Raw genomic sequence first — 16,849 nt, 5'->3', positions numbered from 1 at the left:
GAAGGAACATCTTCAATCACTCCCTTCTGTAAGAGGACAAAAACCTCTTACGGATACGACAAATATTTATATACACCGCTTTTCAACAAAAAGTTCCCAAAGTGGGATGGATAGATAGGCAGGCTCCCTGTCCCCAAAGGTCTCACAATCTTAAAAAATAAACATAAGATATACACCAGCAACAGCCACTGGAAGGATGCTGTGCTGGGGATGAACAGGGCCAGTTGCTCTCCCCTTGCTAAATAAAGATGCACTTTTAAAAGGTGCCTCTTTGCTAACTGACCCCTGCTAATTAACTGAGCACTTGCAGGGGAAGGGTTGGACAAGTAATGGGATAAGCTTGCAGTAATGGATGATTGTGGGACTACAGCATACCCCAATTGGGTGACAATTAGAACCTGGCCAACTTCTGCAGTCTGATATGAAAGGAGTCAGATTATGGTGGATGAAGAGATAATTGAGTTATCTTCTTTATCTGCTCCAAAGACACTGCTTTGGAGAGGAAGCTACAATCTGGACATCTGAAGTAATGCTGGGATGAGGGCATTGTGCTCTAGGAAGAGTATTTTGTTGTTATCTATTGAACACTGGTTCAACTAGTGTCCAATACTCTGTGCCAAGGTAGAGGCAGATATAATGTGAGTGGCAGTAGCAGAGACAGGTACCATGGCTGATATCAAAACAGAGCATTTTGTTAATGCTAGTGAACCTGGAATTGCCGAGAGTTGCTGAAGCCACAGAGAGCAGAGGTATTCAGTTGTCTCTATACTGCTGCTGCTTTGGGGGCTCCCGGAAAGAGAGAGAATCTCCAGATAAACCTAATTCTGGCACCAGTCTCAGGCTTTTGGTTACTGAGAAGTGCAACACAGGCTCTGAGCTATAGAAACCCAGGTCACACTCAGGAGTTCACTGTCTTGCCAAGCTCTCAGAAGTCAGATTGGCAACAGGAATAAAGGCAAAACAGTGGAAACAGAACACAATGAGCATCCATATGCAATATCCCATAAGCCAAAGATGCTCTCTAGTATGCTCTCCCAAAGGAAAGTTCACATTCGAGAAACTCTGCTTCTTCTGTAAATGTCCTGTAGTAAGCACAGGAGTAAGCCTTGTGCTCTTCTCCCAAACAAGTGAGACAACCATCATGGTTAATGGAAATACATAGTTTTCCTCTTTAATGTTGGCCCCTTTAATGAGTGTTTCTGTGTTATAAGCATGGAGAAGGGGGGGGGAATTTAAAATGCAAATAAGCTAAACTAGCTAACACACACACAAAAAAAGATTTCCTGATAACAGGAAAGAAAGAAAAAATGGTCAGAAGAGCTTGCTGAGAAACTCCTTCAAGAACATCCCTGGCAATGCCATTCATCTTATGGTCAGAAGACAATCGAGCAGCAAAGTGCTGTCCCCCACCCCTCCAGGCAGGCCCATGAGAGAAAACCTTCCTCCTGGAGCGAAAGGGCAAGAGCATAAGCTCCTTTACTTGAGATCAAGTTCCTGACATGTGCTCTGGGCAGGCACAGATCCCACATCTGCACTTCCATAGACAGATGGACTTGGCCAGCCATTTCTATCTGGCCTTTATCTCTCTCAGTCTGCAAACAATTAACTTGTTTTTACTAAAGGTGAAGGGCAAAATGCAAGCTTATACTTGAGGAAAGCTTTACAGGTCTGCCACCTGCACAACTCTTTATGACAAAGGCACTGAGTGGTGGTGCGAAGCAAAATAACGAAGCAGACAATAAAAATGATGGTGCATGGCAATTGATCTTGTGTACTGCTAAATAATGGCAACAAACAGCTTTAACTAAAACTTGGAGGAGTGGGGAGGAAGACTACTGAAATGTTAGGGAAAATATCAACGACTTCCAAGATTCCAAACTGCAGCATGAGTCAGCTATTTTGCAAACAGAAAAAATGTTTAAGAGCACTGAAGAAAGTTGTAGAATTAAAGCAATTTTAAGCTACTCCTGCTGCTCATTACAGAAAACACTTGTGGCAAGAAGTTAGTGCAGGCTCACAAGAGGCTTGAAACCTTGACTGAGTAGGCTTTCCACACAGACCATTATTTCAGAAAAACTCAAGCAATATTTTAGTTACAGTTCCTGGGCACACTTGGTCAGTTCCCATTTAAAACAAACAAAAACTAATATCCAGAAATGTGTTCTAACGCAACAAGCCATAAAAGCTAAAATTATTCAAAACCCAAACAAAAGAGAAGTCCCCCATCAATCAAAAAGCTGTAACCTTTTACTCTTCACTGGCACTCTAGTCTCTCTCTAAACCTGCAGTGCTCAACATGCCTTCTCTTTAAGACAGATGCAGGTGAAGGGTGTGTGTAGACTTGGAGCCTATTGCAACACAATGTTCTGAACATGGCTTGCAGGCAAACTATGGTTGCTGGGTTTAGGCAAAACAGCAAGCTATGGTTTGAAGAAAACCAGGATCAGAAGTTGATAACCCTGGCACACAAGTAGTTTTGAAATGGTTGTATCTGAATTTGCTTACGTTCTTCTCCTGGCAAAGTAAATCTTCCTAAGGTGAATTTATATGCATTTTCTCATTCCTTTAACACAGGTCTGCTCAACTTTGGCCCTTCTGCAGATGTTAGCCTACAACTCTCATAATCCCTGGCTATTGGCCACTGTGGCTGGGGATTATTGGAGTTATAGTCCAAAACCAGGCCGAGGGGGTGCCTAAGTTGAGCAGGCCTGCTTTAACATAACGGTCTTTCAGATAGGCAATGTAGAACCACATACAAAGCAACTTTATAGGACAGGCTTGTATGATCAGCTGCACGGCCATATGACATGGTTTATACAATTTTGTAGGTTTACAGAAAAAACCCACAGAAAATTCTAAATTCTTACATGGTACAGAGTTGGAGATTTTTCTCATGCAGCTTAATTGTGAACTACATAAACTACCTACCTAACAAAGGAAAGTGCTTTGGATGAAGAATCTATTTTTTCCGGATCATGCAGGAAACGTTGGTTTTGCCCAAAATCCAAACTCCGATGTGACAATATTGGATGACTGTCCTCTTCCAAAGGATGATTCAGTCTTCCAGCTTGTGGAGAAAGCTGAGCTTCTCCAGATTCGCTATCTTCTTGCCAAGATTTAAAAGCAGGAAATGGCTCTACAAAAAACAGAAAACAAATGGCACTGGGATATTAGAGGGTGACAAGGAAAAACAAGTTTTTATCCAATATGTAGCCTTGTATGCTATAAACAGTGTGTGTGATACAATAAGCAATGAAATGCACTGGGAAGTTACAAACTATTCCATCAAATCCCGAAATGCATATACCACAAACTTCTAGTTGAGTATATGAAACTTAAGATTTTTTTACTGGATAACACATGCATTATCTTCTAGCTGTATAATTCTGGACACTAAATTATGTACAGTATCCATTTTGTTTAAGTACTGGAACCCAAGCAGTGGAAATGTTTTAAACCACATGGCCAGATATTGTACATAACAAGAAAAGGCTCACTGACACAATTCAAGTGCAAAATCCAGTGCATGGATCCACATGCACAGAGATTTTAAAATAATGAAGGTCATCTTAAACTCTTGGGGGAAAACAAAGAACCAATATTTATGTTGTAATATATTTATTTATTACAAATTTCTTGTATACCACCTCCTCCAAAGACTCTAGGCAGTGAACAACAATAGCAATATATATATTTTTAAAAAATTAAAGAGCAAAAGCCTGGCGAAAAAGGTAGGTCTTGAGAAGAGTTTGTGTGTCTGTGTAAGAATAGCTCATTCTGCTTACAAAGTGATGCTAGAGAAACTTATTTTCACAGATGGAAGAAAATAGTTTGTTCTTTAAAAAGGTAAACTAGGGTGATTCCAAGAAAGAAAATATTTACTCTATTAATGTCCCTTAAAATGTGTTTGTGTGTGTATATATTTTAATTTCCAGTGCAAATCTTTTATTTGAAATCTAGGTTTAGAGTATATAGAATGACCACCACAAAAATGTTGATTACCCACTTATACCTGCTTCCCACCGAGAACCAAAATACCTTGAGGAATCACTCGATTAAAATGTATTAGGTTTTTAAAACAAAAGAGAACAGACAAGCATTTCCTCATGGTGTGTACGTAAGAAGCTACCCTATACAGAATCAGACCACTGGTCCATTGAGCCCAGCATCTATTCTAGCACTAGCTCTCCAAGAGCTCAGGCACAGGTCACTCTCAACCCTGCTGCCTGAGATCCTTTGGCTGAAAGAGCCAGGGTTTAAACCTGGGACTTCTGCCTGCTAAACTATGTTCTACTCTACTGAGCCATGGCTCCTCAGGAAGGCAGCAGGTAAAGGCGTAATTTGAAAGCAACCATAAACCATGGAAAAAACGCAGATAACTTAATGTATGGCGAACCATACTTACCCTCCCCTTCTGTCTGGAGATGCATTGTTTTGAAATCAATGAGGGGAAAAGTGATAGGGCATGGCGCTAATAAATGAAAAAATGGCAAAAAATACTGAAGTGAACACATCGCATAGTTAGAACAAACCATAACACAACACATAGGAAGTACAGCACTACAAGGAAATCTTCCAATTGCCTCTGGGCCAGGTGGGAGCACAACTCACACAAATGTGTGACAGCTGAAGACACCCAACACTAGTCAAGATTAGGCCCGTGACTCAATTAAAAGGTTTCCCAGAAGTGCTGGGTCAGAGCTGACAGACAAAAAAGCCACATGCTTTCCCATGTTTCAGCAAAACACGGTTTAAACAAGACAGGATTTACACAAGACAGTTTTGCTCACATTTGTTTAAAGATAATCTAAAATGCTAAGAAGTTTATAGCAATCAGGATTTAGTCTTTTGTGCAGCCACATGCATTTTTAAAAATTAATCCAGTAAGCATTAATACACATATTGGCCCGAGCAGTTTTATTGTTTTAAGATTCTACATATGCTTGGCTGAGCAAACTACTCAACTAGAACTGGCACAGAACTAGACCCAAAGCCCAGAAGTTGACATCTGTTCCAAAGACCCAAATGATCTTTAACATAAGGAACTAGAACTGCCATTTCAGAAGATGACAATGCTCAGGCTAGGATCCAGAGGGCCTCTTCCACCCTTCCTCGTACACTTCAAATAAACAGCTTTTCCCTGTTGTTTAGCAGATCATGGATTACAGTTTCATCCCAAACCAGAAAACTGTAGTTTTCTGTGCAGCAAGCTAAGTTTGCAATCCTGGCTTACAAGGCAAGCATACAATCCTAGTTTACTGGTTTGGATGCAACAACAAATGATGGCTTGCTGGAAGCCAGGAATTACTCTGAGCACACAAGCAAGCACAGATGCCAGTGTCTCCATAAGGCTTACTATCATGGCACCAGATTGCCATGAAACTCACTGGGATAAAAATATAACTAACCAAGCCATCATGAGCTAAACATTGTGCAAGTATGTACATAAAGTAGTGGGATAGAGTGCAATTTTTTCAAGTATCTAAATGACTACCATGCTTAACCTTTCAGTCATCTTTAAGTTAACATCTTTAGTGTCCCTGAAAGACAATTATTTCTGCTTGCCCTATTAAGAAATTAGAGGCTGCTTTGCTATTGCCATCCTGGGGCAAAAAAGAATAATTAGAATACCTGACTACTAATTACAACACTAAGTTACCTTTAAATTCTGACATGATACAAAAACAAAGTTAAGGCATCGTGGATGGATATTAGTATTTGATGCATTATTTAAAAAATTTTTACTTGTAAAATGAAAGTATTTTTCTGTGTAAATAATCACTAACACATTTACTTGGCTGACATTCAGACTTTTGTAAGTTCTAAAAAGGTGACTAACTTGCAAGTAACTAAGGCCACAGAGACTTTGTCCAAGATAATCAGTAGTACATGAACATTTCAATTTCTTCAGGCCTGGATACCTTCATTATTATTTTTTAGGAGTCATGGCAGCTCTTCCCTATGTAATAAAGATTTGGAGGTCTCAACCCAAAAAACTTACATTTCGTTTTTCTAAAGAAGTTAATTTCCCTTTACATAAGATTCAAACAGCTCTCTACTAATTTGTGTATCGAAGTGTGATGTGGTAAACCAAAATTAAGAAGAAACAAATGTGAACTTCTGAAGAGTATGTATTTGAATCTTCAGAATTGCTGTACTCTGAAGAGCATCAAGCAACTCAGAATTACCTTCCCATTTTTCACCATCTTTTACATTCTTCAAATCTAGATGTGGTACAGGAACACACAGTATTGCTTCAGGAGCATTGTTATTTCGGTTTTTCAGTTCTGATTCAGTATGAGCATTTGCATCACATATTTTGCCAGCAAAACCCTGCAAATAAGACATGGTTACTTTAACCACTCTGAAACGTTCACCAACATCCAGACTAATGAAATATGCATATAGTGTACTGCGTTCCAGTGGAGGTGTTTCAATGTACACGTGTGCAAACGCATGCACAGCAACAGTTTTCATTAATCCGCTCTTCCCTCTGAAGTGTTCTGCATCACCCGAAAATATGTCCTTTAGGGCCATGCGACCCTCTGGGACATACTTTTGGGTGGCACACAGCACTTCAGAGGGAAAGGAGGACTGGAGAAAATCTCCACCTCAAGAGCACTGCTTTATTGTGGAACTGCTGCATGTGAAGTATTTCAGTCAGGTGGCCACTACTGAGAAGACTCTTTCCCGGGTGGCCACCTGTCACTTCTGGCCAAAGAGGGGGAAGAGGCAGCAGGGAGGTACACTGCTGCACCAAAGGCTTTTATGGAAACCGAGCGCCAGCGGGGGGAAAGCAGGGGGAGTGGTAAGTGCACCCTCCCTCACCCTTAAAGTGACACCCCACACCCCCTTGAGCCACCCCTGCCAGTTCCATGCACATCCCTAACTCACTCCCGCAAAATGGATGTTTTTTTATAAGGAAAAGAGAAAAAAATTCTCACCAGAACCACGTGCGAAGTCATTTTGTCGCCAGAGGATGTACAATCTTGCCTATAAACAGATTTATTGTGTGAGTAGATCAAAGACCCATGAAGACAATGTATTCTTTATATACATAGAGGGTTGGTTCCGACATAATGCAGAACCGCAGTTAAACTCAGTCCTGTGCAATATCACCGAGGCTTGGGAGTATATGCTCACTCATTCCATGCCCACACAAGTGTCTACCTCTGATTTAAGTTAGACTAAAACAAGATTGGGTGTCATGACCGAATAGCCAATCTCCATTTATTCCAGCCTGCTTATTTGAAATAAAATGATCTGTAACTCACTTCAAATCTTGGTACAGATTGCAATTTATTTCAAAAAAGTAGGTTAGAATACACCAAGATCAGTCAATCTGGATGTTACAACTGATCTTGGTTTATTTTAACCTAAACCAGAAGTGGATGCTCATGTGGACGTTGGAAAGAGGTGGAAGCATGCACTTCCAAGCCTTGGAGACATTATGCAAGACCTTGTTTAACCATGGCTCCACGTTACATCTGAACCAGCCCAAAGGCTCAATGCAGAGAAGACATCAAACTGTGGCTTAGCCAATCATATTTTAGTACCCAAAGCATGGTCCAAGCTTCCAAACTAACAGGTAAACCTTGATTTAGTGCTACTTGTCTGTTTTTATTTTCCATCTATTCCGAACTTAAATCTAGGCACAGTGGTGCAACCCCCACCCCAAGAACACAAATAAAAGTAACAGAAGTATCAAGTCTATTTTAACAAGTTAATGGCATCTGACTAAGTTTAAATATAATAGATACTAAATATTCTTCACCTTACTGGCAAGAAATAAAAGCTGCCCATGCCTTGGAAGCCACTTCTGGAGGATGACAGATAGATGCTTTCTCTTTGAAGCATCTTGACACTCAAAACAAAACTTAGTTTAGGGGTAGGGGTGAGGAAGAAACTATCAAGATCCTTTGACTACCATGTATTATCATTTATGCTGAAATACATACTTATTTCCAAAGGACTCTTCAGCTTCTCTTTCTCCACATGGCTTCAACAATATGCCCGATGTCTGTTGAAGAAAAGACAGATTTCAGCATGATACTCGACAAAAGATTGAAAAAAATTACCACTGCTTTCCTGTAAAAGCAAAACCAGAAATTTTCTATGCCACTCAAAGTTTGATCAGGCCTGCTACTATATTCAAAGTAGTAGTATTCTTTTAACCTCAAACATGGCACGACAACATTATCAGAGACAAGTAAACCAGCACCTAATACCTATTTAGCCCATTTTCAGTTTTCTGAAATCTAGGCACCAAGACATTCTAGTCATAGATCAAAATTTGAGGCATGACATCCGAACAAAATAATAATGACAAGCATCTTGAGGACTTGTCCTCAGCTTATGTAAAATGAATCAAGTCTGTTGGACTTTCTAAAAGGTACTATTAATCCTTGTTACTAAATAAAGCAGCAACACGGGGAGAATGAGATGCAGAGCCGCTGGCAGCAAACACACTCATCCTGTCTAAAAGAAAAACAGAGTGGCCCAAAAACATTTTGCTCATTTAACAATTCAACTACAAGATCAGATCATTCCATGTTTGAATCTGCCAGTTTTACTCTAATACGTATGTATGTACGCTCATGTTTTTTTACACACACCATTTCCCCTAAGATGCACTTAGTGACCTTTTGGTTTGCAGTTACATATAGTGTAAGCGGGAACCCAGGAAAAGTACAAAGTGTGTGTTCGGAAGGCTGAAAAAGCTGCAAGTTGTCCCTATTAAAACTTACCACAGCTTGCCCAGTCTGTGGTGATAGGTTTGGAGACAAAGGCATGGGTGATCACACAATACATTTGTTAGGCAACTGTACCAGGCAGCAGGCGTCAGGTAGTTTAAAAACAGAAATTCCCAATGCCAGGATGTGTGTATTTGTGTTTTGACACGACACATTGGATAAATGTGTAGGACTTTGCAAACATTCAATCTCTTATAAATAAAAATGGATCTGTCTTGGTCTTTTCAGCACATACATTGTATTGAGAATCCTACATGGTAAAGTGAATTTCGAAAATAGTATCTCTGTAGTACTTTCTCAATTTTCTAGTACATCTTTGCCTCAGATTTGTTTTATCAGATACACAGTAGAAAAAACCTTAATGCGTTACTGCTCTCACCATATGTATGTGATCATCTCAATTATTCTGCCATGACTCCTACAGCCATGCATGTTATTAATTCTCACTTGATGCTACCTTGAACAGCATTAGAGTCTTTCCTTCTTCCCCACTACCCAGCCTTCTGCCAAAATTCCAAAAATCCTATATAGCTATTTCTCATTCTAGGCTGAATGGAATACAGAAATATTTTTCTACATTCTCATGTTTAGATCACCAACATTTTTAAGACTTCAGGAAGCAGTGCTCAAACATGCACCCAGCTTACCTCTGTGCTACTCTTACCTGATAGTCGTCTTCTTCCTCAGACACAGAATCCAGCTGTACAATTTCATTGTCTAAATTAGTGCAATCCACAGTTTCAGAGCAGTCTCCAAGATTCTCACCATCTTTAGTAACATTCTTTTCAGTATCCTCCCTAACAAGAAAAACAAGCTGAAAAAGAGCTCCCTACATAACTTTCCTTCTTGCTGAAATTACCCAGCATTAAGAATTCTAAGCATTACCAGTTTATGACAATTGTGGTACAATTAATTAGGTGAAATATGTTTATAAGAATCAGTGCAACTACGTTTAGAAGAGAATACATACATGAAAAGGGATTTATTTCCCAATAGCCACACTGCCTCAAATTGCCACACTGCCTCAAATTGCCACACTGCCTCAAACTATTCTTTACAACTATACAACCTGTATTGCCACTACTAAGCATGACTAGAGGCAGCAGAGAGAAAGGTTTCCCATGCAGCTCCTCTCACAAGAAGCAAGAAGGCTCAACTAATGTTTAGCTGTAGACCAATAGTGGCGTCAGCCAAAGGGTGTTGAAGTTAGTTGGATGGTATCTCTGCCTTCATGAACAACCTAACCCTAAGATCTCTGGAATGGCAAACAGGTTGCCATAAAGAAGCCTACCCCTCTCTGTCTCTGCCCCAGATCCTTTAAGGTTAATCTCAAGGAGAGAAGATGGATAAGCAAGTTCATGGGAGGGGAAAAAAATAGTGGGGCCCCACCAAGCAGTAGGGAGATACTTTCCAGCAATTCCTATAACCAAGTCCATTTCAGATTCATTATCAAGTCTGAATGTTCATCATCATACCCAGTCTTTTGCAGTAGACCAGATGCAACATGAAGCATGGCAAACAACACAGGAGATGTCAGTCTACAGATTTATATTGACACAATCGTGCCAGTAGAGTTAAGATGAGGAGTGTTTTCAACATTCCACCATTATAAGCCCAAAACATTTTATTGCTTGTCTTGTGGTCGCAAGCATGACTTGTGCCCGTAGCTAAGCAGGGTCTGCCCTGGTTGCATATGAATGGGAGACTTGATGTGTGAGCACTGCAAGATCTTCCCCTCAGGGGATGAAGCCGCTCTGGAAAGAGCAGAAGGTTCCCAGTTCCCTCCCTGGCTTCTCCAAGATAGGGCTGAGAGAGATTCCTGCCTGCAACCTTGGAGAAGCCGCTGCCAGTCTGTGAAGACAATACTGAGCTAGATGGACCAGTGGCCTGACTCAGTATATGGCAGTTTCCTATGTTCCTAAGTCAAAAGTACCCACCCAATGCCTCTGAAATCGTGCACAAATCAACTAGGGGACAAGAAACACCACACCTCCATATTTGGTGCAAATCCACTGCAATATGGTTGAGATGCAGTAGTTTATGTTTTTAACTCCTAAAAAGGAGGTTTCAAAGTGCTGGCAATGCTTTTTCACCACAGATAATGAAGCTCTACACACAATCCATGTGAAGAGCTAGTGGGTTATCTGCGGGGAAGGAGGGTTTTACTTACCTTCCCTGCAGACGATCAGATCTCTCCTGTAGGCAGCTGCAGGGAAGCACTGCCACGTGGCACCCCACCACCTGAAGCCCCAGTAATGCACCACACGATAGCACGGTGCATTACTGGGAGCCCACCCCCCTCTACCCCGATTGTGCCCGCCGCAGCTGCAAGCGGACTGCTCGCTCTGTTAACCTCATTTAACTAGGGGGCTTTACTTTGGCAGGCTTGCCATCGTAGAGCCACCAGGCTCACCCCCGAGCCCAATGGTTCTCACGAGCGTACAAAACCGGGCGGGGCTCCCTTAGCCCAATTTTGCACGGTTGTGAGAAAAGCCTCGATGTATATTTTAAAATGTTTTATGTATTCAGATCCATACTCGACTGGTGCCTTTTGCTGGTTTGAAAAACATCCATCTAGTGATTTTTGAGCAATTACTGTTTGAAATCCCATATAGAGAAAACAAAGGGAAAGTTAGCATAAGTTAGCAATGAGCATAACTGAGTCTGCCCACTGAGAATTCTGAAGCCAAAGTTGGAGAGTCAAGTCCTGGCAATTTCTAGCAAGTGACTTCCTTGTTCTGAATATGGGTGCCTGATAAGGGCAGTCTATCAGCACTCTGGTACTTGTATAGTTAGAAGCATTCCTCCCCCTCCCTTTCCTTTCATGGGCCTTTTTCTCTCTCTGCCCCCTTTCTCTCACCCCAACCAACCAAGCTTGGAAGAAATGACTAGAAGGTAAGTCCATTGATTTCACTGGAGCTTACTTCTGAGTAAACACACATAGGAATCAGGACTAGCAGAGATCCTAAGCAAGAATGTGGGTTCTCTATTTCCTCCCTTCCTCCCAGACCCTCAGCAAAGCATAGAAGGGGGAACTCCATTTATTTCTCTGGGGCTTGCTTCCAAGTTAAAATGTATAGGATTGGGACCAAGGACTTCATGCTAGGAAGTTCTGAAAGAGAAACCTCAAGGAAATCCTAAAAACCATTCCCACCCAGCACCAAGAAACCATCATTCTGGTATAGACTGCTCTTGAAAGAGGTTCTACATCAGAGCCAAACCGCCAGTGAATATGGAAGCTTCACTTGGCCATACTTAAGAAATGAAGCCTCCATATTCACAGGCAATTTGGCTCCCATGTAGAACCTCCATGTTCAAGGACAGCCTATACCAGAATTATGGTTTCTTGGCACTGGGTGGGAATGGTTTCTCGGATTGCCTTCCTGCACTTCTTTGGCGCTTTCTGGGAGCATGAAGCTGAGCACTGTGAGAAAGAGTATGCTGGGATGGAGTAGACATGCCTTTTCCAGCAGCATTTTGAGAACTGAAAAACAGGTTGCTCACCACTGATCTGGTAGTGATCCATTGCAGTCATAAGAGTGGGTTCTGAGCCTGCGCGGGATCATTTGGGCAGAATTGACTAGTTCCTCAAAGCACTTAGCCCCGCCCCTTGCACATGGTGCATTTCCTCAGTTTGGGTGGCCTAGCGTTTTCTCCTCAGTTCCTGGAGGACCAACATTGGAATCTAAACATCTAATGGAAGCAGTGTACATTTCTACAAGCTAAGGAGTATATTTTACTCTGCAAATATATCTACTGCCTCTTCGCATACTGCAGCGAAGTGGGAGGGTCTTTTGACTGCAACGGATCACTACAAAATCGTTACAAGTGAACAACCTGTTTATCTGGACTGTGATCCGTTGCACTCATAAGAGGGGGTGACTAACAAGCTGTCAGTCTGGAGGCAGGTGTAGTATGCTAAGGTAAGACCCTTTTCAGCACACCCCTCCCGAAGTTGGCCTGAGCTGCAGAGCAAAGGTCCAATGTGTGATGCTTGGCAAAGGTATGCTTAGAGGACCAGGTTGATTCAGTGCAGATGTCTGAGTTTGATTCCTGCCATATGGGTAGCAGAAGCAGCAGAAGCTCTAGTAGAATGGGCCCGTATGATTTTAGGAGGGTCCACTCTCTGGTGCTTGTAAGCCAGAAAAATCAACTCCACGATCCAGTGGGAGAATCTCTGTCTTGATATTTGGTAGCCTTTCATGTTACCCTTGTAACTTACAAAAAGCATTTTTGTCTTTCTAGAGGGCTTAGTTAGTTTCAAATAGAAGAGGACAGCACGTCTCACATCCAGGGAATGTAACGAGCGCTCGAGAGGTGTCATGGGATTCCGAGAGAAGGTAGGTAAAATGATGTCACTATTAATATGGAAGTCAGTGATTACCTTAGGCCTGAACTCAGGGTCCAAGTGATGTACTACTTTGTGCTCAATAAATGTAGCATAGGGGACATCTATTTGGAGAGCATTTAGCTCGCTGACACGGCGAGCCGAAGTTATGGCTAATAAAAAAGCCTGTTTTTAACGTTGCCAACTTTGGAGATGTCATAGCCATGGGCTTGAATAGACGCTCCATCAGGGCTAAAAGGACGAGGGATAGGCTCCATTGATCAGTGGGCCACCAGATAGGTGGGTAAAGGTTCTTTAAACCATTAAGGAATCTCTTGGAGTCCAGATGAGGGAAGAAGTTCTTACCGTCCCATCCGGGATAGTGAACAGAAATAGCTGCCAAGTGAACCTTGATGGAAACACTGGCCAGGGTACAGTGCTTCAGAGATGTGAGGTAAAGCAAAACCTCCCGGGAGGTAGCCTTTTGAAGTAGGAAGCCGCACTCCTGAGCATAACGTCTGTACCATTTCCACTTGCTGTTAGAGTTGACACGAGTAGATTTTTGTCACTGAGGAGGATGTCCTTCAAGAGCCTATCCTCCATGCTGTTAAGTTCAGAGTCTTTAGGTCGGGATGGAGGAGCCCTCCATTTTCTTATAAGAGAAGATCTTTGCATTGAGGCAGACGCCTGTGGTGACCTTTCGACAGTCTGAGTGCCTGCTGAAACCATGGCTGCTGGAGCCACCATGGAGCAATTAAGATGCAGTTCGCAGACTCTTGCAGGATTTTTGCTACAACGCTGTTCAACAGAGGGGGCGGGGGACATATAGAAACCTTCGAACCCAGTTGAACTGGAAGGCATCTCCTTTGGAGCCGTGGCCAATGCCAGCCCTCGGGGAGTACTGGAGGCATTTCTTGTTCAGGAGTGTAGCAAACAGGTCAATCTGTGGTGCACCCCAGGTTTGGAACAATGGATGGAGATATTGGAGATTGACTGCCCATTCATGTTGCTGCAAATAAAGTGAGGACCTGCTGAAATGGTCTGCCAAGGTGTTGTGCACTCCTTTGATGTGAATCGCGACTAGGCCTATTTGTCGTGCTATGGCCCAGTTCCAAATTTGCAGACTGAGCATGCAAAGTGAGTGGGAGACCATCCCTCCTTGGCGATTTAAGTAAGCGATCACCATAGTATTGTCCAGGCTAACTTGGACGAGCTTGCCTGTTAGGGACAGCTGGAAGGATTTTGAGAGCCTGAAATACCGTGTTACCAGCTGAGCTTATTCTGCTTGCTCCCAGAGGTCTCCCTGACTGCAACTGCATCTCCAGGCTTGGAGATTGCACTTTTGCTATGCTCAGGAGCTGCACCACAATGTGAGCTCCTAGTCACAGTTATATACATGGGGACAAGTCGCTTAGTTGGCAGTGGACTGATCCAGTGTTCCCTCTAACAGGGGTTCCCAGATAAGAACATCCCTACTAGATCAGGCCCAAGGCCCATCTAGTCCAGCATCCTGTTTCACACAGTGGCCCACCAGATGCTGCTGGAAGCCTACAGGCAGGAGTTGAAAGGGGCATGCCCTCTCTCCTGCTGTTACTCCCCTGCAACTGGTAATCAGAGGCATCCTGCCTTTGATGTTGACTACAACTCCCAGAATCCTCAGCTATAATGCCTTTGGCTTAAGGATTCTGGTTGCCCCTAGATTTGACTACAAGCCCCACAAATTGGAAAAGGGATTAGCTTCACACTCTCTATGAGGGGTGCCCAGCTGAGCGGACTCCCAGGACTAGCTACTGCAAGTGTTTGGCGTCTAAGATCATTTCAGCCTTGGAATAAAATCTAAACTCCCCTCTTCCTCTCCCAAAGAGAGACAATACCTGTCTGAATTGCACCTTTTTACCATATATAGTGACTCATACTCTGCTTTATGAGTCCCCTAGAGAACAAAAGCCCCCCCCTTCTTGAAACCTCAACTCATTTAAGAGATGGAAACCTATAAGAGCTCTTATATCACCCCCTCCCCTTCACTCAGAGGCCTTGATCAGCAGTCCTCCCGTCACGTTGCCAGGACTTGTTCTCTGGCTATAGTTGAACTCTGAGCCGTTATGAGCTCTGGCCTTGGCTCTTCTTCCTCTTTTAATAAGGTTGTGGCATGTATTAATGATACTTATTTGTGTCTGTCTCTTTTTCTTCTCTGTCTAGAAAGAAGTATATTTTAAAAGTTGTACACAAGTGAGGTGGCTTCTGAGCATAGACGGCAGGGGTGTGCACAGACCACATGTAGCAGTTTGGACCGCCGCTCCGCAAACCAGTTCGGTCATACCGACTGGCTGGGCTGGTTAAGCCGCCGAACCAGCTCAACTGCAAACTGGTCCATGTACACACCTAATAGATGGAGCAGATTTCTTCCCCTTAAGCCTTCAGGCCTCCAGTTGATGGTTAATGGCTGATAGGATAATGGCTTACTCAAAGTAGTCTCAATGAAATTAAAAGAACATTAGCATTCGTTAACATGTTCTTTTAATTTCAGTAGGATAACTGATTAATGTTTCTCATGTCAGTCACTATCTCTTTCCTACTGTATTCTCTACAAAGTAGGAGAGGACAGACTATCGACATTTTTGTTTTAAATATACTAACAGATCTTATGCCCTGTAGGATGCTTTGGCTAATGTCAGATTCTTTGAGAATAATCTGTGTGCTCAATACTGGCTATAACCTGGCAAGATAAACCAGTATACTAGTGACAAGATCTTTTTTTCATTTGCACTCTGTATAGTAAAGCAGCACACTTATCTTTTGTCTTGCTGGGCCTTCAGGCCTCACTATGTAACAATATCCATCCCAACCCCCCACCCCTTCTGCCAGTACCAGTGTAAGTGTATCTCTCTGCAAACTGAGAATAATACTTCATCATCTGACCAAGTGGGCTCCTGTCCAGGAAAGCTTATGCCACAATGAATTTGTCAGACTTCAAGGTGCCACAAGACTCTTTGGCTTTGCTGCAGAATAAGACAGCAATTCCTCTGAAATTACTCACCATGGTTTATTCATCCCACAAAGCATATGGGACTTACAGTATCCCTCAACCAGTATACAACAGCACATCAACCAAGAGTTCCCTATGCCAGGCTACTTACATTTTTAATGACACTACAAGAGCCCTGACAAGGTGATTAGTGATAGGAACAAGCAAAAATCAAGTTGGGTAGAATACTACCTCAAGTTGTTGCCCCTCACCCTCCTGAAATGTTCTCCATATAGTTCTCAGTGCTGGCTAAACAATGCAGATGTTCTTACCAAGGCTAACCTACCAAACATCCTTGCTCTTCTCAAAAAAGAGATAGTTGCATCAGTTTTGGCATGTGTACAGGAATCAAGGTGGTAACATACTAACAGATTCAATGGTGAGACAAACTTTAAGAGGTTATCCAATGCTCCAATACAAGATGCTTGAAAATCCAAGAACTTGAAGACTGATATCAATACATGTGAAGCTCTTGCAATCAGAACATCTATCACTGGAGTCTCCGGAATTGCACACAAAACTATGAAAAGAAATGACTCCTATAATTCTATCACAAATACAAGTGCAGGAAGATACATATCACTACAAATTACAGATGTGGAATTTATGGCAGATACCACCAATCCAAGATTGACCTCTTCAAAAGAAATACAATCTGATTTAATCCACATCACCCAGAGGAGTGCTACAAATCCAGTTTTATGAAGACAAACAATTGCCAAAATTTCAAACAAATAATAAACT

General features: G+C 42.3%; 1 protein-coding gene across 6 annotated transcripts in view; it reads right to left on the bottom strand.

The window, feature by feature from the left end:
- The window catches only part of FAM13B (family with sequence similarity 13 member B), a 98,386-nt gene that overhangs the window by 22,682 nt on the left and 58,855 nt on the right, over positions 1 to 16,849 (bottom strand). For 5 of the 6 annotated variants that reach the window (XM_053289771.1, XM_053289769.1, XM_053289770.1 and 2 more), the window contains 6 exons: positions 9,418 to 9,550; positions 7,959 to 8,020; positions 6,945 to 6,993; positions 6,189 to 6,333; positions 4,406 to 4,471; positions 2,929 to 3,136 (listed from right to left, as the gene is read on the bottom strand). In XM_053289771.1, coding sequence (XP_053145746.1) covers positions 2,929 to 3,136; positions 4,406 to 4,471; positions 6,189 to 6,333; positions 6,945 to 6,993; positions 7,959 to 8,020; positions 9,418 to 9,550 — 663 coding nt within the window. The remainder of the gene's footprint in view (positions 1 to 2,928; positions 3,137 to 4,405; positions 4,472 to 6,188; positions 6,334 to 6,944; positions 6,994 to 7,958; positions 8,021 to 9,417; positions 9,551 to 16,849) is intronic. The other variant, XM_053289772.1, reaches the window with a different exon arrangement.

This window comes from Hemicordylus capensis, chromosome 2 (genome assembly GCF_027244095.1).
Source record: "Hemicordylus capensis ecotype Gifberg chromosome 2, rHemCap1.1.pri, whole genome shotgun sequence".
Taxonomy (NCBI): domain Eukaryota; kingdom Metazoa; phylum Chordata; class Lepidosauria; order Squamata; family Cordylidae; genus Hemicordylus; species Hemicordylus capensis.
The sequence above is the reverse complement of the archived record's forward strand: the minus strand, read 5'-3'. Positions and strand labels throughout refer to the sequence as shown.